Source organism: Protopterus annectens, chromosome 4.part0, assembly GCF_019279795.1.
Source record: "Protopterus annectens isolate FY-2018-M chromosome 4.part0, PAN1.0, whole genome shotgun sequence".
NCBI lineage: Eukaryota > Metazoa > Chordata > Ceratodontiformes > Protopteridae > Protopterus > Protopterus annectens.
Window position 1 is genome coordinate 1,412,306,289 of NC_056733.1, and position 22,823 is coordinate 1,412,329,111.

The 22,823-nt window shown below is 46.2% G+C and overlaps 1 protein-coding gene across 2 annotated transcripts in view; it reads left to right on the plus strand.

Moving 5' to 3' along the window:
* The window catches only part of PPP2CA (protein phosphatase 2 catalytic subunit alpha), a 741,847-nt gene that overhangs the window by 320,528 nt on the left and 398,496 nt on the right, over positions 1 to 22,823 (plus strand). For both annotated transcript variants that reach the window (XM_044069242.1, XM_044069243.1), the window contains exon 3: positions 712 to 885. In XM_044069242.1, coding sequence (XP_043925177.1) covers positions 712 to 885 — 174 coding nt within the window. The remainder of the gene's footprint in view (positions 1 to 711; positions 886 to 22,823) is intronic.

Sequence of the window (22,823 nt, forward strand, 5' to 3'; positions counted from 1 at the left end):
GGGAAAGATCGTTTTCCTCCTGAATTGAACAGGTCTGTTTCTTTATGCTTGCCCTTCTATACCCCTAATCAACAAGGATCTGGGAATCCCTTCCTAAACTTTTCAAATTCATACAGTCCTTTCCTACATCTCATCACAAAAAGCATCTCTCCAAACAAGCCCAATGCAAAGGCTACACAATTAATGTAGTCACTTAGTTGTAGTGCTGCTTGACTTCTTCACAATCACCTTTGCTTTTACATAAGTGAACACTAAAATCTTGGTGCCAATACAAATATCACTCCACCCGTTGTCCTCTCTGCTTCACCCAACTACCTGTACATTCCATCTTGCCTTTTCCCATGTTCTCTCCCCCTCTTAAACCACTATAAATGGTGTAAACATAGTTTGTCTCAAGGTGTGCCTGCAAAATTTGGACGACAATCATGTTCATATTAACCACATATTTGTAACTCTGCTTTAAACTGTTCATTATGTATTGTATTGATCAGTTTTAGCTGTCTTACGATTGTGAAATGTCAAGTTTTTCGTCTGCTGAAGCTATATGCTCCTGAGCTGAACCTGAAAATGGGTCCTAATGGATCAGTGCTGCTATTTGGAGCATATTAAGGAGTGAGTGGTGTTGATACTAGAAAATAGGTGTATTGAGGCGATGGACAGAAAAGGAGGGAGACTGGTTGTAGAGGTGTTCATTTTTCATTTTCTTTTCAGGTTCGTTATCGTGAACGTATTACAATTCTTCGAGGAAACCATGAGAGCAGACAGATCACACAAGTGTATGGCTTTTATGATGAGTGTCTAAGGAAATATGGCAATGCAAATGTTTGGAAATATTTTACGGACCTTTTTGATTACCTTCCTCTTACTGCACTGGTGGATGGTCAGGTATGTGAAAGTTTGTTTCACCACAGTTTTATTTGTGTACTGTTTAACTCGTTCACTCTGGAGAAGCTCAGAAAAAGCTGCCTGCTTAATTCCACCATAGGAACAACAGTGCAGCCTGAGCTCATTTTCAGAAAATTCATTTTTAATACCATACAGAAAACAAATGTTCATAATTTAACTAAGAGCTTAGACTAAAAATGTAAATGCGAAAGTTGTTCAGCAGACACGGACATTTCCAACAGTGTAAATGTTGGTGCTAATAAGTCATTAAATACTTGGCAAGGAATGCTGATATTGTGCATATTTTTACCTTTTCGGAAAAGCAAAGCACAGTATTTTGTTCAATGTACCATGCATACCCATACAATTTGTATTTTATTTGTGTGAATGCCAGCTTTAAAATGATACCTTAACCATTACTGTGTGATGCTCCTTTATGGAGATATTCACAGAAATATGATACAATATTTCTAATTGATAAAGCACTATCTCATCACCTGTAGCAGACAGAGGCTACATATCCATGTAGAAGTTGTGCATCTCAATGTAGGCTTCAAAATGCATCATTTGTCATCACCATGCTCCCTTGCAAAGATATGGGCATAATAAGTATTGGAAAAGTATAAATGTTAAGTTGTCAATCTCGCCTTCATTCTTGCTGGATGGGTTCGGAGCAGATCTTCGGCTCCGACTCGGCACTTGCTAAGCTTGAGAGTCACTTTTACCAGCTCGAGGCAGCCCCATATCCCATGATGCAAAGCGGTAATTACCCAGATCTCGTTTGCCGCTTCACTAATGAGGTCATCTTTTTTACCAGCGCCTGGTAAGTGATTTGATATTGTTGTTTGTGAGGAAATTTAGACTCAATTCCCTAAAATGTATTCTTTATAGTCTTTTTAGAGTATACTTATTCACTTAGCTCCATACCCTTTCTCCTCGACCCTTATTCTTAAGTTTTAGTGTTTTAGGCCTGAGGCCTTTCCCTCCCTTACAGTTTCCTGTCAGGATTTCCTTAGGTGTGGGTGTTGTGTTGTGTATTACAGCTATGTCTTACACTTCTAACTTGTTATTAGTGTCTTTCTGTCTGAGGGTGTGTGTGTGTATTTAGGACTCGGGCATGTCCAAAGATACTAGGGTCTCAGGTTTCAAGAAGTGTGACTCGTGCTGTCAAGAAGATGTCTGACAGACGGTCACACTTCTTGTGTTTACTGCCTGGGACCCCTACACCTGCAGGACTCCTGTGCTATCTGCCATTCCTTTAGCCAGAGAGTCCTGCAGGAACGTAGGAATAAATTGATCCTCGGGGGTCTCCTTAAGCCTGAGAGCTCCCCGGCCAAAGTCGGCTCCGGGAAGCTCTCTAAACCTCCCAAGACCCAGGCTTCGGTGTCCAAGTCTGTGGTCTTGGTTCCGACTCCGCCATCGACATCAGCTACGTCTGGAGCCGATCCTTCCTTAGTGGAAGCTGCATTATCGGCGTCGTTCGGCTCAGATACCCTGGCTTCGGCACGTGTCGGCTCCGGCTGGAGCCAACACCCTAACGTCGAAGCATGTCTCTGCTCCGGCTGGAGCAGAGATACCTTTGTCTCCACTTGGAACCGACAAGTCATCGGCTCCGCCTGGAGCCGAGGTTTCTTCGGCTCCGATGGCTCCGTCCAAAAAGAGGTTTAGATCTCCTTCTTTGGAATCCATACACTCGGCTCCAGTCTCCCCCCTGCTTTCAGAGCGGAGCCATCGGAGCCGATCATCGAGGTCTTCCAGGCTATCAGACCATGATTTAGAGATTGTGGTGAGTAGGTTATTAAAATCACAGTCACTAGCCAAAATGCTCCATAGCCCGTCTCAACAGACGACCGCTATTCTACACCCTCCTGAAATTCCTCCCTCGACTCTCCTACAGAGTTCGGAGCCGGAGATTATTGGTACCGTGACTGTTGCAGCTTCGGAGCCGATACCACAACTTTCGGCTCCGTCGTCCTCGACTCCTATCTCCTCCTTGAGACCTTCCTTGGAGGGATCCGGGCGTCGTGCTTCCTTGGTCGGTTCCAAGGGGGGCGAGTGGCATCGGACCCTTGTCCGACTCCGAGGGGGCGAGTGGCATCGGACCCTTGTCTGACCGTTCTCCCTCTCGGAGCTTCGGCCTTGGTGAGCTCTGCCCCGACATCTGCTTTGGAGCCTTCCCTTTTGGTGGGACCAGGGATCCCTGTCTCTTCGGAGCGGGATCTCTCGGCCCTCCCTGGGAGGGGAGCCTTTGAGGTGATGTGGAGTGTGCTAGCCCCTGAGCTCAGTCAGCAGTCTGTTCCTTTAGCTCCTCCCTCTACGGTGCCTGTAGAGACCTCTTCCCGCTCTCCTGCTCCCGGACCCAGAGATCCATCACCTCAGGTCTCCCCATTGGGAAGAACTTCCTCTTCCGAGGTTTCTCCTGATCCGTCAGGTGAACCCCTGTGTAAGAGGACCTGTAAGAGGAAGCACTTAGACTCCCCTGAGTCTACAACATCGGATACCGATTTGGATGAGTCTGTAGGGTCCCCAAGATCCCCCTCTGAGGATGTCTCCATGTCCTTCATGGATGCATCTGCAGTCATAACAACTGGGTTGTCCTGTCGTCAGGCAGCCCTTCGGTCGGCCCGATTCCAAAGTCCGGGTCCGGCTTCGGCTGATGTCGCACTTCACCCGACGTCATCTCTGCTGGTCTTCGGGTATAAAGGCATCAGCCGACGCCATTTTCTTCAGTCTTTCTTGCCGCGTGGCGCCCGAAGCAGAAGCTGTTCGCAGGTGCCGGTCGGTCAGATCCAGAGATTACTACTACCGAATACTCCTTAGAAGACTTCTAAAAGCTAAGTACCCCGTTGGGGACTCCTTCTTGCCTCAGCCGATGTCAGAAAAAGTCAATAACTGTTTAACTTGTGGGAAACAAATACCTCATAAAGATTTCCACTCTTACTGTTTGCCTTGTTTAGGCCCAGACCACGACGTAGCAGCCTGTTCGGCCTGTGCTTTTCAACCGACAACGCTTAGACGCCGGTCGGAGTTTGCTGAACAGTTTTTCGCTCTGATTTTGCGATTATGCCGCCGGATCCTCCGCCTACCCAAATTGTTAGACGCAAAGAAAAAGACCGACACTCATGTCCGCGGTTTCGCCGAAACCATGGTTAAGCAAACATGAGTGTCTCTGTTTCGGCCGAAACCGAGAAAACTGATCAGAGTACAGCCGAATCAATGACTACTACTGAGGCTCCGGTTACTATTCTTGAATCTGCCTCAGAAATTTTACCTACTACAGTGGTTACTAGTGACTTGTCAGACACCATCCCTCTGGATGTCTCTACCCCAGCACGTGGTGCTGCTAGGCCTCCTGCAGCCATGTCTATTAAGGCCTTTGCCAGGGCTAAAGCTGCCAAATCTACTAAGTCAGTGCCTGTTAAACCCCCCTCAACCAGGCCCACTTCTAGTTCACAAATGCTTACTCTGGCAGAAGATTTAATATCCTTAATTAGGGATCTCAATCTCACCCAGGCCGGGCCTCTCAGCCCCAGAAAAGAGACCTAGAGCAGAGCCCCTGAGCCGGTGTCCTCTGATTCTGCGGAAGACTCCGATATTACAGACCAGCCAGAGGCTCCTTTCTCCAATTTTGAGGACTCTGATGCTGAAGAATCCATTCCAGCTGCTTCTCCACCAGAAGAATTCTCCTTTGGGGAAACCTTACATGCCATGAGAGAACATTTCCAATGGCAGGAACAGGATTTTTCAGACTCCAGAAAAAGACTTAGGACTTTTCTGCACCTACCACAACACAGGCCCTTAGCTATACCTCCTGTCCTCTCTGTTGTGGACGATGCATTTAATGATGTTTGCACTACACCAGATTCTTTACCTCCAGCACCTGCCAAACCAGATAGATTTTACAGGGTGCCAGACACTCATCACCTTTACAAGGCCCCACTTGCAGACCCCGAAACTATATCCCAGGGCCCTAAGGCAGTAGCCTCGACCACAACAAAAAACCCTATTCCTTCTGAAAGGGAAGCCAGGTCTCTAGACAGATGGGGCAAAAAGGTTTACACCTCTGCTACTCTCTCAGCTAGAGCTTTAAACTGTCAGTTTCACATGATACAATACCAAGAGTTTATGCTTGATCAGTTAACTAAAAAGCTATCCTCTGATGACTCTATAGATAAGAAAAACCTATTAGAAATGGTAAATAACATACAACAGGTTAGTAACCATTCCTTAAAATGTGGCTATGATGCACTGGAGGCTTCATTTAGATCAGCCATGACTGGCACAGTGATAAGAAGACATGCATGGCTGAAGGAACAAGTTTTACGGGATCATGTTAAAGCTAAGTTATTAGATGCTCCTATGGATAAGACCAGTTTGTTTGGTACACCTGCCCAGCAGGTAATGAAGAAAATGGAAGAAAAGGCAAAATCTGTACAAACGGTTAAAGATTTCTTGCAGGTTCAACCCCCAAGGTTTAGCAGGAACTGGCCTGCCAAAAATTGGTCCTTTCCTGACTCCACAAGATCCCAAAGGGGCAGGAATAGACGTTCCAGAGGCAGAAATCAATCCAGAGGGGGTGCCTACAGAGGACTACAGTGGCAAGGTAATAACAGAGCCACAGGCACAGCCACTGCCACTACAACAGGGCAATCTCAGTGACTTGATTCTAACTCCGCCTACCAGGGAACAAATAGCAGCACCCTTAGGCGGAAAATTAACCTTATTTTCAAAGAACTGGCACTACATCACAAAAGACAAGTGGATTTTGCAAACCATAGACCAAGGTTACCGGTTCCACTTCCACACTCTACCAGTCAAAAGAGGAATGCCAAACCTACCTCCAAATCAAAAAACAGAAGCTCTACAGCAGATAATGCAATTAACAAAGATGAGAGCTGTGGAAAGAGTACCAATAACAGAACAAGGCAAAGGATTCTACTCCAGACTATTCCTAGTTCCAAGAAAGGAAAAGAGTTGGAGACCTATTCTCGATCTGTCCACCTTAAACACATACATCATTGTCCCAAAATTCAAAATGCTGACCCTACAGCAACTTCTTCCCATGCTGGGCAAGGAGTGTTGGCTGGTAACTCTAGATCTCAAGGAGGCATACCTGCACGTCCCCATTCGACCAATTTGCAGAAGATAGCTCAGATTTCTTGCAGGATCAGAGCACTATCAATTCTCAGCATTGCCCTTTGGCTTATCTACTGCCCAGAGTATTCACAAAATGCCTGGCATCAGTAATCGCCACTGCAGACTACAGGGAATCCAAATTTATCCATACCTGGACGACTGCCTGCTACAAGGGGACAACAAAAGCAAGCTGACAACAGATTTACAAAGGGTCATTTACTTGCTACAAGCACTGGGATACACAGTCAATTTGCAAAAGTCAAGGCTGATTCCATCCCAAACAAGGACATTCTTGGGCTGAATTGGACACAGTAAAACAAATGGCATTCCTAACTGCAGAAAACAAAAGATCTCCTCTTTACTTCTTGGCACTAACAAACCACAGCAAGCTAACAGCAAGAAAAGTTCTGCAGGCCTTGGGCTTCATGGCATCATGCATAATCTTGGTTCCACATGCCAGACTGCATATGAGAAAACTACAGTGGTACCTAAAGAATTTATGGTCCCAACGCAGGCACAGCCTAGAAGCAGAAATTCCACTAATTCCATGCCTAAAACAGGAGTTCCTATGGTGGGCTCAAGCATGCCAGTCAAACCCAGGCTTACCCTTTCACAAATATCAAGCAAGCCAAACCATCACAACAGACGCCTCAGACCTAGGATGGGGGGCTCACATGCTGGACAAATGCGCAAGGATTGTGGACAGGACCAGCTTCACCTGCACATCAACCTAAAAGAAATGCTGGCAGTAAAACTGGCAATCCAAAAATTCAGACCATTTCTCAAAGAAGGCCATTTGATAAGGACAGACAACACCACAGTCATGTGGTACATCAACAAACAAGGAGGCACTCATTCATACCCCCTATGCAGAATGACTTTGGACCTTTGGAACCTGGCACTCAGCTACAACATCCAGTTACAGGCAATGTTTGTACCGGGAAAGGACAACACTCTAGCAGACATGTTAAGCAGAACCACCTCGGATGCTCACGAATGGATGCTACACCCGGACATCTTCAAGACCATCACAAAGAAATGGGGAATGCCACAGATGGATCTATTCGCTTCCCCTCTCAACCACCAGCTCAAAAAATTCTGCACAAGGACATTCCATCCACTTGCATCGAAAGTGGATTCGCTCTCCTTCAGCTGGAAAGGCCTGACAGCATATGCATTCCCACCTCTTCCCTTGATACACAAGGTATTACTAAAAATCAAGGAGGAACGTCCAAGGATAATCCTGATAGCTCCAAACTGGCCAAGACAACACTGGTACCCATTGCTGAGGAGCATGTCTCGGGACAGACTGTGGTCAATACCCCTGATGCCTTTGATGTTAACTCAGAACTACAGCATCATGCATCCAAACCTAAAAACGTTGCAACTGACTGCATGGCACATCACATAGCAGCAACTATTCCAGATCTTTCCCAAAGGGTTAAAGACATTATCCTTGAAGCCCGCAGACCTTCAACAAGAAGGAACTATGCAGGGAAATGGAAAAGGTTTGTCATTTGGAGTGCTAAAAAGAGGGAAGGATGTGTCGAATATAGATATGGCTAACATTCTGGAGTACTTGGCAGAGCTTCTACATACAGGCCTGTCCTATTCCTCCATCAAGATACATGCATCAGCTATTTCAGCAGAATACAGTTTTGATCCACCTGTCTTCTCGCATCCTCTACTCAGGCAGTTCCTCAGAGGGATAAAGAATGTAAAACCTCCTAGGAAACCACCACTGCCAGCTTGGGATTTGAACTTTGTGCTAGAAAAGTTTACTCTCGCACCTTTTGAACCAGCAGCAACAGCAGACCTACAGCATCTTTCATGGAAAACTGCTTTCCTACTGGCAATAACCTCAGCAAGGAGGGTTTCTGAACTTCAGGCCCTAATGGCAGTACAACCCTTCCTAATCTTCCACCAAGACAGTGTGTCCATGAGGACTAATCCTACATTTATGCCTAAGGTGGTATCCAGAGTATCCTTAAACCAGGCAATCCACCTACCTACCTTCTTCCCCAACCCACAAAACAGAGGGGAAAGAATGCTGCATACCTTGGATGTACACAGACAGCTACGCTACTACCTGGACAGAACAAAAAGTAACAGAAAAACTGACCAGCTTTTTGTAGCCTATGCAACAGGAAGGGAAGGAAAAGCAATTTCCAAACAGACAATCTCCAAATGGATAGGAAATTGCATACGATTCTGTTACTCCTTCCATGGAAAATCAATTCCACAGAACATACGACCTCATTCTACAAGAGCAACAGCCACTACCACAGCCTTCTTACGAGGAGTGGCAACCAAAGACATTATTGAGGCTGCTACGTGGACCTCCGTGCATACATTTGCCAAGCATTATAATTTACCTCTGTATTCCAGATCCCGAGCAGGGTTTGCCACTGCTGTATTGCAAGGGATCTTAACCACACCATAATCTATTCTTCCTCCTCCCCTAGTTGGCTATGGTATTCTACCCAGTTGTTATGACTGCAGATGCATCCATGAAGGACATAGTACAGTTTTGTACCTACCATAAATGTAGATGTCCGAACTGGATAGCATCTGCAGTCAGGATTACCCTCCCTCCTTCCCCTCTGTGGTACTCCTAGGGTATTTACCCTCCTAATAGCTAGCTGGTGGGGGGGAGTCTCTTATGGTGTATTTGTTTGTATATATGTACATACATGCTTATTTTTTGTTTGCCTTCTATCCTTTGGGAAACATTGGCATTTTTTACCCAAAATATAGCCTTCCAAGAGGGCACCTGGCATCTGGGGCAAGAAACACTGAAGAAAATGGCGTCTGCTGATGCCTTTATACCCGAAGACCAGCAGAGATGACGGGTGAAGTGCGACATCAGCCGAAGCTGGACCCGGACTTTGGAATCCGGCCGACCGAAGGGCTGCCTGACGACAGGACAACCCAGTTGTTATGACTGCAGATGCTATCCAGTTCGGACATCTACATTTATGGTAGGTACAAAACTGTACTTTTTCAGACATCCTTGAGCTCCTCAGAGGGGGAACTGGCCCTCCATTAACCCCTCCGAGTATGAATCAGTATACCTGGAGGCTTTTGGATCTCGACCCTCCACCTCCTGGGTGTGTCCGCCTTTCGACCCTCTCATGGAGGTCATAGCTCGAAAGGCGTGGGCATCTCCTGATTTGGTGGAACCAGTCCCCAGGAGACATTCAAAATTTATTACGGCCCCCGCTGAAAAGCAGATGTCCTTCAAGAATGCAACTGCAGTCATAACATATGGGTTGTCCTGCCTCAGGCAGCCCTCGGTCGGCCGGATTCCAAAGTCTGGGTCCGACGGCTGATGTCGCATTTCTCTCCGTCAGAGCGGCTGGAGTATATAAGCATCAGCCGACGCCATCTTCAGTCTTTCTTGCCGCGCGGTGCCCGAAGCAGATCGCAAGTGCCGGTCAGTCAGCTCCTGTATTCTTCGAATCCGAAGTCATCAAAAAAGCTAAGTACCCCGTTGGGGACCTTTTCTTGCCTCAGCCGATGTCAGAAATTACTGAAAAAGTAAATAATTGTTTGTCTTGTGGTAAACTAATACCTCATAAGGATTTCCACTCTTACTGCCTTCCTTGCCTTGGCCCAGACCACGACATCTCGACCTGTCGCCTGTGCTCGCTTCAATAAGCGCACTCAGGCGCTGGGCGGAGTTCGCTGGTGACTTTTTTGGCGAAAAATTCAATTATACAATGCCATCGGAACTACCAACATCGCAGACTCCTAAGAAACGAAAAGACCGGGACCGACATCCTCGGCCCGCGTCTTCCACCGACACCACGCCAAAACCAACCGAGAGTGCCCCGGTTCCCTCTGAGGCGGTTATTCCACCGCTCCGAACCAAAGACACCGCATTACCGATACCTCCGATTCCGGAGACCACACCAACACCAGTTATTGATTTTCCTCCGGATACTGAAACCGAGGAAATGCCAGAGACCATTGCTGTAGATAAGGTCACTCCTGCACGTGGAGCTGCTAAGCCTCCCATGTCCATGTCTATCAAGGCCTACACACGTGCTAAGGCAGCCAGCAAGACCAAGCACCTTACTGCTAAAGCCTTACCTCAGCCTACTCCTGAAACACAAATCATGACTATGGCCGCAGATTTAATTTCCTTGATCAGAGGTTCCCAGGCCCATCCTGAGAGGATCCCAGCCTCCTCCTAAGAGGCCGAGGGTTGAACCCTCTGACCCTCTCACTTCAGATGAAGATTCTGAGGACTCTGTTCACTCCTATAGCCAGGAAGAGCCCTTCCAGACCTATGAGGACTCAGATGCAGAGGACTCCATCCCCTCGGCCTCCCCTCCTGAGGATATTTCTTTTGGGGAAGTTCTACATTCCATGAGGGAGCATTTTAAGTGGCAAGGCCAGGAATATTCTGATTCCAGAAAGCGCTTTTGAACCTTCCTTACAAAGCCCCAACACAGGCCCTTAGCTATACCTCCTGTGCTTGATGTTTTGGATGATCTATACTCTGATTCCAGTGTTACCCCTGATACTCTTCCTCCTGCTCCTGCCAAGCCTGACAGATACTATAGGGTCCCAGAAACACATTCTCATTTCTTTAGCGCCCATGCTGTTTTTTAGTAACAATTTCACAGGGACCGAAAGGGGTTTCAGCTACCACCTCCAAAAATCCTTTGCCTTCCAACAGGGAAGCTAGGTCATTAGAGAGATGGGGGAAGAAGGTTTACACCTCCACTACTTTATCTATGAGAGCACTCAATTGTCTTTCACATGTTTCAATATCAGGATTACCTGTTAGATGATTTACAGAAAACATTGGCCTCTCCTGAACCTTTAGATAGGAAGTCTTTGCAGGAGGCCGTACATAATTCTCAGCAAGTTAGCAATCACTTTCTTCAGTGTGGATATGATGCATTAGAAGCTTCATGTAGGGCAGCTATGACAGGGGCGGTCATTCGTAGACATGCATGGTTAAAAGAACAACCTCTACCAGATCACGTTAAGGCAAAACTTCTTGATGCACCCTTGGAAAAGAACAAGCTTTTTGGTGCTAATGCTAAAGATGTGTTAAGTCCATTGAGGAAAAAGCCAAGTCAGTTCAGACAGTCAAAGATTTCCTCCAGGTTCAGCCACCCAGATTCAGCAGGAATCGGCCTTCTAAAAACTGGTCCTTTCCTAATCCTGAAAGATTTCAAAGGGGCAAAAACAGGCGTGGCCGAGGAAGAGGACAATACAGAGGTTCCTACAGGGGACGACAATGGCAACCAGCAAACCAAAGAAGTGACACAGGGGTCTCTCCTGCCCCATAGGGACAATCTCAATGACTTTCCTCTACTTCCGCTGACCAAGGAGCAAACAGAAGCTCATTTGGGCGGAAAATTATCTCTGTTTTCAGACAATTGGCACAGATTGACAAAGGACAAATGGATTTTGGACATTATAGACCAGGGTTACAGGTTCCACTTTCATACCTTGCGAAGAAAACAAGGCATGCCAAACCTACCACAAAACCAGAGGGCAGAGGCTATCAAGCAAATTTCTCTGCTTGCTCGGATCAAAGCAATAGAAAAAGTTCCACAACAAGAACAAGGCCAGGGGTTTTATTCAAGACTGTTCCTTGTTCCAAGAAAAGAAGCTCAATGGAGACCAATACTGGATTTGTCCGCATTAAACACTTTTCTCATAGTACCAAAGTTCAAAATGCTGACTCTTACAGCAACTCCTTCCCATGCTGGGCAAGGGGTCTTGGCTGATTACTCTGGACCTCAAGGAGGCATACCTGCATGTCCCTATCAGACAAATCTGCAGAAGATACCTCCGATTTCTTGCAGGGCCAGAGCATTATCAATTCTCAGCATTGCCATTTGGCTTCTCTACTGAGCCCAGAGTATTCACGAAATGCCTGGCTTCAGTAATTGCTCATTGCAGGCTCCGGGGGATCCAGATATACCCGTACCTGGACGACTGCCTCCTACAAGTGGACGACAAACTGATTTTGACAAAAAACTTGAATTATGTCATACAGTTGCTACAGGCTCTGGGATACACAGTCAACTTCCAAAAGTCAAGACTTCAGCCATCCCAGCAAATAACCTTCTTGGGAGCCAAACTAGACAGCCTCTCAAATGGCTTGCCTGACAGAAGACAAGCAAAAGAAGTTAATTCATTATTTCAAAGGTTTGGCAAAGCTCACCCAGATGACTGCAAGGAGATTCCTACAGGCCCTGGATTACATGGCATCCTGCATTCTCTTGGTTCCATTAGCAAGACTACACATGAGAAAGTTTCAATGGTACCTAAAAAGCTTATGGTCTCAACACAGCAACAACCTAGAGACAACCATACCGCTCATTCCATGCCTACAAAACGAATTTCTATGGTGGGCCTCGGTAAGCCAGGCAAACACAGGTATGTCGTTCAAAAAACCTCATAACACAGACCATGACCACAGACGCCTCAGACCTTGGATGGGGGGCACACCTGGAGGGCAGATGTATTCAAGGACATTGGTCTCCAAAGTAAACACATCTGCATATCAACCAAAAAGAAATGCTGGCAGTAATGCATGCCATCGAGGCCTTTCGACAACAACTTCAACAAGGCCACCTGCTAATACGGACAGACAACACCACTGTGATGTGGTACATAAACAAGCGGGGGGTCACCCGTTCTTACCCCCTTTGCAGACTGACAATGAATGTGGGAAAAATCACTGAGCCTAAACATACAGTTGCAATCCCAGTTTGTTCCAGGCAAAGACAATGTGCTGGCGGACAGCCTAAGCAGGAATTTCCTAGACCCCCACGAGTGGAGGTTACATCCAGAAATCTTCCTACGACTCACCTCGACATGGGGCAGGCCAGAAGTAGACCTATTTGCCTCCCACCTCAATCATCTACAAAAGTTCTGTTCAAGGACATATCATCCACAAGCATGGAAAATAGATGCTCTCTCATTCAACTGGAACTTCATAAAAATCTATGCATTCCCACCTCTGCCACTGATGACCACAGTATTACTAAAGATCAAGGCAGAGAAGCCCAAGGGGATCCTAATAGCTCCAGACTGGCCAAGACAACACTGGTACCCACTACTACGGAGCATAGGTCACAACAAAAACTGGACCCTTCCCCAATGGCCCCAACTTTTGACTCAACACAACTTCAAGACAGTACATCCCAACATTCAGACGCTGCAGCTAACAGCTTGGGAGATCCCGTGAATAACCTCAATCTATCACTCTCCAAGGAAGTTCAGCGGATACTAACAGAAGCCCGAAGACCATACACCAGAAAGGTTTACTCAGCGAAATGGAAGAGATTCAGCATTTGGAATACCAGCAAGGGTCATGATGCATCATTATTGAACAATCCCGCTCATTCTGGAATATTTGGCAGATATGCTACAGAATGGACTCTCATATTCTTCCATAAAAATACATGCTTCAGCTATTTCAGCTAGATACAACTCTGATCCACCTGTGTTATCACATCCTTTGTTAAGGCAATTCCTTAGGGGAATCAAGAATATAAAGCCACCAAAAAAGGCTCCAGTACCAGCTTGGGACCTCAACTTTGTCCTAGAAAAACTGACTCTACCTCCCTTTGAGCCAGCAGCTTCTGTGGACTTACAATTTCTCTCATGGAAGACAGCTTTCCTGTTGGCAATTACCTCAGCAAGAAGGGTTTCGGAATTACAGGCCCTAATGGCAATACCACCGTTCATAACCTTTCACAGAGACAGGGTCTCCTTACGAACCAACCCTACCTTTCTGCCAAAAGTGGTATCAAGGGTTTCTTTAAATCAATCAATTCACCTGCCTACTTTCTTTCCCAATCCTGAGAACAAAGGGGAAAGACTGTTGCATACCTTGGACATTCACAGACAACTTCACTACTACCTGGACAGAACCAAGTCTGATCAGCTTTTTGTAGCTTACGCCCCTGGAGTACAAGGAAAAGCAATTTCCAAACAGACTATTTCAAAATGGATTGGACATTGCATCAGATTCTGTTATTCCTTCCATGGAAAGAGTGTACCAGCCAATGTCAGACCACACAAGGACATGACCAGGTGTGAGCAAGACGGCAAGACTCTGCCGTAGGAGTCCGTTTCTCCACCCCTTCTAGGCCTTATCCCAAAGGTCAGAAGGGGGGGGGAGATGTGGTTCCGAAAATCTCAAAGGAGTTACGCCGGATGCACATGGTCAGTTTACCCCCAGAGGTAGAGGGGGTAATAACAATAGACGCCCCGCTAGGGGCAGAGGGGGTCCGCAGAACCAGGGCAGTAGAGCCCCTCTCTGACAAGCCCTTCCAACATCCCTGAGGTGTTGCCCGACTGTCCACCCTTGGAGGCAGTCGGGGGGAGATTGTCACTGTACCCAGAAGCCTGGTTTTCCCTTTCTCAAGACAGATGGGTACAGTCGATTGTATCCGAGGGTTACAAGATTCCTTTCAAGGAAAGCCCCTTCCCTCAAAAGTTCCCTTCCAGACGTTCCACCCGGTCTAAGGGAAATTGCAATATTAGAGGTTTGAAAGCTTCTAGAAAAAAGGGCCATCCAGCCAGTTCCAACAGACTGTTTAGAGTCCGGAATCTACTCAAGGTTCTTTTTGGTTCCCAAAAAGACGGGAGACTGGAGACCAATATTAGACCTCGGCAGGCTCAACAAGTCTGTCAAAAAGACGAGATTTCGGATGGTCACACTTCAATCGATTTTGCCTTTTCTGGGCAAAGACAACTGGATGTGCTCCATAGACCTTCAGGATGCGTACTGTCACATAAAAATCCACAGACACTCCAGAAGGTTTCTCCGCTTTCGGCTGGGGACCAGTCATTTTCAATTCAGAGCCCTGCCCTTTGGTCTCACTACAGCCCCCAGAGTGTTCACCGAATGCATGGCAGTGGTCACGGCTCACCTGATGAGACGTCAAGGATTCCAGGTGTTTCTGTATCTCGACGACTGGCTCCTCTCAGCCACCACCAGGCATCAACTTCTCCAAGCCAGAGATTACACCCTACGTCTCTGCAGTCAGTTGGGAATTTCGGTAAACTTCGAAAAGTCCTCCTTATCGCCCTGCCAATCTATTACCTTTATAGGCGCAAATCTAGACACCACTCGGATGTCAGCAAACCTAACAAGTCCGAGAATCCTAGATATCCAAAACCAAGTTCGGATCATCCTTGCCAGCAAAAGGGTACGAGCCAGGTTGGTCCTGAAAGTGTTGGGCCTCATGGCGGCTGCCATCACACTTCCTCCTCTGGCCCGTTTCTACATGCGTCTCCTAGAATGGATGTTCACACAATGGTCCTTCCAGCAGCTTCCCATGCATCACAAGATCCTAGTGACACAGACCTGCAAGAACCATCTATCCTGGTGGATTTCCTCTGTAGTCCATCAGGGCAGACCATTTGTTCCCCCGGCCCCAGTAGCCACGGTCACTTTGGATGCCTCCCTGATCGGGTGGGGGGGCATTATCAGGGCAGGATGGTTCAGGGCATGTGGCAACCATTCAAATACCACTTGCACATAAATGTCCTAGAGATGAGAGCAGTGCTTTTAACGTTGCAAGCCCTCAACGACTTTCTTCCCTTGGGAACTATTGCAGTTCACACGGACATGTCCGTGGTGTGGTACATCAACAAGCAGGGCGGAACCAAGTCATACCCCTTGTGTCGAGAGACTCTCAGACTTTGGCAATGGGCGATCTCCTCATCGGTTTCTGGTAGCAACGCATATCCCTGGGAAAACCAACATAATAGCGGACAGATTGAGCAGAGCTATACTCATGCCTCGCGAAGCAGAGCTATACTCATGCCTCACGAGTGGTCTCTCAAGCAATCCATATCGGAGGAGATTTTTCAGAAGTGGGGCCGCCCATGTTGCGATCTTTTTGCTACTCCTCAAACCAGCAAATGCCCAGACTTCTCTCTTCCCACTTCCGGGCCATCCCCCCAGAGACCCTCTTACCCAAGATTGGCCCCGGGGACTTCTTTATGCTTTTCCTCCCTTTCCATTGATACCACAGGTACTCCAGAAGGCTACCGTTTTGAGAGCCAAAATGATTCTCATTGCCCCTTACTGGCCTCGACAAATTTGGTTCCCGTTCATTCATCGCCATCTCTTGGTGCAGCCTTGGCATCTGGACCCAGCTCTAGATCTGACCCACCAGTCGGGTCAACTGCACCAGTCCGTTCCTTCCCTCAACCTCACAGCTTGGTTGCTCCACTTCCTTCCTTAGCCAGGCTTCCTGTGATCTCTTACCCCGTTAGAGACGTCATAGTAGCTTCTCTTAAGTCCTCTACCAGGAGGATTTACTCTAGCAAGTGGAAACGTTTCTCCCTTTGGGCGAAAGCTAAGAACATAGATCCCTTTACTGCCCCTGTTCAGTCAGTCTTTGATTTTCTAGCAGAAATTTTTCACTCAGGTTCTTCGTCTTCCACAGTCAAAGTTCAGTTAGCAGCAATCTCGAACTTTCACATCAGGTTTGCAGACCACAACATTATGTCCCACAAACTTTGTAAAGCCTTTCTTAAAGGAGTGTTCCTTCTTAAGCCCCCTGTTAGGGATCCTCCACCACAGTGGGACCTAAATTTAGTGCTGACATCCTTGATACTACCCCCTTTCGAGCCGGCTGCTTCATGTTCATTAAAGTTTTTCTTGGAAGACACTTTTTCTTGTCACCATTACCTCTGCTAGAAGAGTGTCGGAACTTCATGCCCTCTCTGTTCGTCCCCCTTATTTGGTCTTCCACAAGGACCAGAGTGTCCTTGAGAACCAATCCATCCTTTTTGCCCAAGGTTGCTTCCAAGACAAATTTAAACCAATCCATTGATCTTCCGGTATTTTTTCCAAATTATTCTAACAGGGCGGAACAAAAATTACATTACCTAGATGTTCACCGCCAACTCGGATATTACTTGGACAGAATGAAGCAATTTAGGAAATCTGATCAGCTCTTCCATTTATGCTGAAAATAAAAAAGGTCTCCCTGTTTCTAAAGTGACCTTATCCTTATCCAGATGGCTATCTTCCACCATTTCTGACATTTATCAGCTTAGGGGCAAACTGAGCTCAAAACCTAAAGCACATTCCACAAGAGGTCTAGCCACTTCTACAGCTTTTCAGACTAGGCTACCTTTAGATACTATTTGTGCAGCGGCCACTTGGGCCACTCCTCATACCTTCGTTTCTCATTACAAATTGGATTTGGCCTCCAGGGACAGGGCAAGCTTTGGTTCCACAGTTCTCAAGAGTTTGTTCCATTGAGCCACCCAGCATAGAGGTGCTAGGGACGCGGTCCCATTCAACAAGAATGAAGGCGAGATTGACAACTTAACATTTAGAAGTTATTTACCTACCATAACGTTACATGTTAGTTGTCTTCTCTCACCTTCTTTCTTGCATCCCTCCCTCCTGTCCCCCTAGCCTGGACAGACCTTGATCTCCCTACTTCTCTGGAAGATTCTTCTTCCTTGGATACCAGTTAGTTTTTGACCTTAATCACCTGGTTTCCCTTTTACAGCCTTTTTAGGTTAGTTGTTCCTCTTTCCTTGGTGGAAAGTTTTATAGGCAGTTTTTCCTCTAGATACCAAATGAGATCTGGGTAATTACCGCCTTGCATCATGGGATATGGGGCTGCCTCGAGCTGGTAAAAGTGACTCTCGAGCTTAGCAAGTGCTGAGTCGGAGCCGAAGATCGGCTCCGAACCCATCCAGCAAGAAAGAAGGCGAGAGAAGACTACCATGGAATGCTATGGTAGGCACCACTTCTAATTTTCATAATCCTACAAGACTAAAACTGATATCTGTACATGTGTACAGTGCACAGACAGTTTTTACCGTGTTGTAAGGAGTAACAGTCTTCAAAATGAGGTATTACTTGCCGCACTGACATGCTCTCTTGCAAAGTTATTTACCAAAATATAAAAAAAAAAAATAAATTTCCATAACCCAAGTCTGACACTGATATCTGCACATGTGTACAACATACAGGCACAGTTCTTTTACCATGTTGGAACTATGAATACGGTCTTCAAAATGAGTTACTTAGCAGGTTCAGATGCTCCCTTGCAAAGTTATTTACCAAAATAAGAAAAAAAATCATAATTTCCGTAACCTATGTCTGAAACAAACTTTGATATCTGTACATGTGTACAGCATTCATACTGTTTTACCATGTAGACAGATATCATTGTAAATATACACATTCATGGTGTAGTCAACATATACTGCTGAATGGGTATATGTGAAGAGAAAAAGCAAGGTAAGGACTGCCACTCCACTAATGAACCCAGGACAGGCATGGGACTTCAGTGGCATGTAAGGCCATCTGATCTGTCGGATACCTGTGCTGGCTGCGCACTCAGCTGATACTGAACGAGGTCGTGAGACTGTCAGCAGTCTTCCTTACTTATGCCTTTTCTTTACATGTGTCCATTCAGCAATGGACCTAAGGGATCAGATTCTGTATTACTAAGCCCTTCCTGTCATCTAAACTCTACACACGCCTGATAAACTGTCGACAAAAGTATTGCAGAATGGTTACTGACATATTTGATTGTACGTGGTAGCACTTTCCTGAAACAGTTTTTTTCTCATTCCCACAGTTATTTGCCAAATGCAGAAGAATATGATTTTACACCACACAATTCATAAGAGTTTTACTTACCGTACTGGTCCTACTTGGTCATGGGTTTGTTCATTCTTCTCACAAGCTGCATGTTACCAATCCTACATAGCTCTCCTCACACCATTGTGGAGGTCAGTCAAGAACAATGCAGTTCCCTCAGTTAGGTGAATGCCATCCCTTCTGAACACATGAACATCTTTGTTGATGCTGTCATGGCAGACTGTAGATCCATCAACCCTGTGCATCTCTCATGTCCAGATTTTGCCTTTTACAGATAGTCATTTACAAAATGACAAAGTGGTGTGAGGGGTGGGGGTGGATTGCAATGGACTCCCAAGTGGAGAAAAAAGCATATCTGACTTGTGCATTCATCAGTGTGATAATGACTTCTACTTATGTGAGTAACAGCTGCTGACAGTTTTGCCTGAAAAGTGATGACTCAGTACTATATTGTAACTGCACTGTGCTACTGCCTTGCAAAGTTATGCGTGCTGAGACACAGGTGATAATTGCCTGTTGAGTAGGCATTCATTATATTACCTTCTGCAGCTGTTATGTAACATAGTATTCTGTTAGGAGAAGGCCATAGTCATTCAGTAAAAATAGTCCAAGTACAACAGTTGATAAGTAAAATACTATAACACTTATTACTGAGCCCTTCCTCCCACCTATTTGTTAGCAAGGTACCAAGCAATGAAAAATTACTCGTATTACAATTCTTTGTCTATATCAGAAAATGCTTTGGTCAAGTAAATTACAACATTCTCATGTTGATTTCACTTCCAAAGCATATGGTTAGACTTACTAGGTCAATGGACACTTTTGAAGGGAAACACCAAGATATTCATAAGGGAAGTTAGCCAATGGCACCACAAAGTACAGTTGTTAGATTTTATCATAGCAGTAGATGTCAGTCTCTTCAGTATTGTAGTATTCATAACCTAAGGGATCTGCTCTCAGCCCAATGTACAGCCAGTGTACCAAAGTCTTTAGTACTTACAGGTATTGTACATCTCTCACACTCCCTTCACAAGGTGTAGGGCAAATGTCTATAAGCTGCAACTGTAAGATTTTTTGCAAACACGAGTCTCTACAGCAGTCTGTGCCCAATGGTTCCATTAATGTAACTACATACCATACAAGCGAGCAAAATCACCCTTTATTTTCTTCGTGTTTCACTGTTGCAGTCATTACATTTGGGTAATCTGCTGGCAGGTTGCCCTCAGTCGGCCTGATTAACAAAGTCTGGTGTCTGTTGTCCCTTCTTCCATGATGTCAGGGATGTAAAACATGAAGCAAAAGCAGTTCGCAAGTGCTGGTCGACAGACTCCTGAAATTTTCAGTTTCAGATCCAAAGTCTTCAACTAAAAAGCTAAGTACCCTGTTGGGGAAACTATTTTTCTTGCTCCTTACCGATGTCAGTTAGTTAATAATTGCATTACTTGTGGAAAGCAAATACCTCATAAGGATTTCCATTTGTACTGTATTCCTTGCCTAGGCCATGACCATGATGTACCTTGCTGTCGGTTCTGTGCTTTTAATCAACGCACTATCAAACGTTTGTACATTTTTGCTTCTAAATATTTTGGCTCGCGCTTTAATTATCCAGAAATGTTGTCTGTTAAAAAACGCAAAGAAAGACGGGCCGTTGAGGTCCAAAACTGCCGACGATGCTTCTAAGCCAGTCGCCAGTTTGCTGGTACTCAGTGAGGTGCTTTCGCAGCCCCTGATACCAACTATGTCTGATTTGCAGGCCTCTACTGAGACCCATTCTGAGTCCAGTATGCCACGAGATGCTTCAGTTATGGAGCCCGCGGATGTCTCTAGCTTGGATGGGTCTGGAGCTGCTGTGCAGGCACCGGCTTCTGAGGGTGTATTCAGGCCTATTGATTTGTATATTAGACTAACACCATCTTCAAAACTAAGGCCAAATCTCGACCTGTGTTTAAAAAAACTGACACCTAGGCCACATGTGCAGGCCCCTGTGCCTAAAAAGCAAATTATCAAAATGGCTGAAAATTTAATTACTCTGACCCCCCCCCCCCCAAGAGGCCTAGGCAAGATATTGACTATGAATCTTCTGAACAGAATTCTATTACTTCTGACTCTTCTAGTGATGAGGAATTATGTCTCTACCTACTTATGAAGACTCTGGTGCAGAAGATTCCATTACTTCTGCTTCTCCCCCTGAGGATTTTTCTTTTGGGGAAACTTTACATACCTTAAGGGAACATTTTCACTCTGAAAGTCAGGACTTTTCAGATTCTAAAAAGGGACTTGAGAATTTTCTTCCTCAGCATAGGCCTTTGGTATACTTCGTGTTCTAGACATTGATGTTTTTTCAGAGTCTAGTATGGATCCTGATTTTCTGCCTGCGGCTCCTTGTAAGCCGGACAGATACCACAGGGTTCCTGACCCCCACAAATTCCTTTTCAAAAATCCTGTTGCAGATCCTGAAACCATTTCTCAGGGCCCCAAGGGCATTAAGGCTTCTACTGTTAAAAATCCTACCCCTTCTGATGGAGATTCCAGGGCGCTGGATAGATGGGGTAAGAAGGTCTACACTTCTGCAACCTTGGCAGTCGGGGCATAAACTCAATTTCACATGCTAAAATAGCAGCATATCATGGGACTGCTTAAACAGAAAATGATTATGTAGTCCTAGCTCGCCTACATTCTTCACCTGTGGGTTCGGAGACGAATGTCTGCTCCGACTCGGCCTGTTTACTAGCTCGAAAATCTTTGATTGGCTGGGCTAAGATGGTATCCCACAATACACTGCCACATCCCCAGATCTTGTTTTGCCTCTTGCAGAGCTCGGACTTGGTCTCGACTTGGCTGTGGCCAAGTATTGCTAAAAAAACTTTCTTGTGAAAATGTTTGGCTAATTGTTCTTGTACAAATAGAGTTGTTCATAGTGTTGTTGCTGTGTTACTTTTTTGTAGGTTGCGAGTGTTTGTGTGTGGTATCCCTTACTTCCCTCGGGCTAGGCCCGTTTAAGTTAGAGGACCTAGTCCTCCTTGTGTGGTTTGTCTGCCTTTAGGTGCGTTTCTTAGTTTTAAGTTGAGAACAGTTTTGTTTAGAGGTTCTCCCCTGTGCCTTGGTTGTTGGTTATACTTGTTCACCGGTTTCTGTTATCGGTTTCCCGCCTTTTGTCAGTAGCAGCTGCTACAATTGTTGGCTTGACATGTCTAAGGAACAAAAAGCATAAGCCCTCGGGCTTTAAAAAGTGTACAAAGTGTGCCTATAAAATGTCTATCACAGATGGGCATTCGGTCTGTGTCTACTGTCTTGGAGCCATCCACCTTCAGGAGTCGTGCAATTTCTGCCACGCCTTTAGTCCTCGGGTGCTCCAAGAGAGGAAAAACAAATTGATCCTTAAGGGACTGCTAAAACCGTCCTTTGAGGAGGATTTAGGTTGGGCTCCCAGTCGAAGTCTAAATCATCTAAATCCAAGAAAAGGTCTCCGGCCCCATCTATTGCTTCGGAGCCACCTTGTAAAATTACCATTGTCGAGTCTGCTTCCTTGGCTCCACTGGCATCGGGGCCGCAGGAGGTAGCTGTCGACTGAGTCTGCGTCCGCTCAGTTTTTGGAACAGATTCGGAGCCGGAGATTCTGAGCCGGTCGCCAGGTTTGAGGCAAAGTTCTCCAGATAGGCGGTCTAGGTCTCCATCCATTTCCTCCAAATCCTCCAGGCTTTCCGATTTGGATGTAGATAGGGTGGTGCAGAGGCCCCTACAGTCCTCTGTGTTGGCCAAACTTTTCTCTTAAGCCAGCTCTTAGTTCCTGATATCCCTCTGAGCGCATCCTTGTAGTCGAGCTGGTAAGCTGCACTCAGAGGGACGTTCCTGCGTTGGCTCCGATCCCCCAGCGGGGTTTATCGGTACCTGCATCGGCTCAGACCTTGTCGTTTCCGTCCACAGGGTTCGAGACTCTGGTCTCCTCAGTTGGTCCCGAGGGGGATGCCTCGGAACACCCTTAGGTTCCGAACCTCCCCCTCTGCCTCTGCTGCAGGGACGCTGGTCCCGGTCATTGCCTTGGAAGGCAGTCGGTCCTCAGATTCAGGAGGTTCTGCCTTCGAGGCTATGCGGAGCGCGCTGGCTAGGTCAGCTACTTCTCTCGGATCGGTTCTTCCATCCCCCACAACACCGGTGAGAGCTGCTGATACCCACC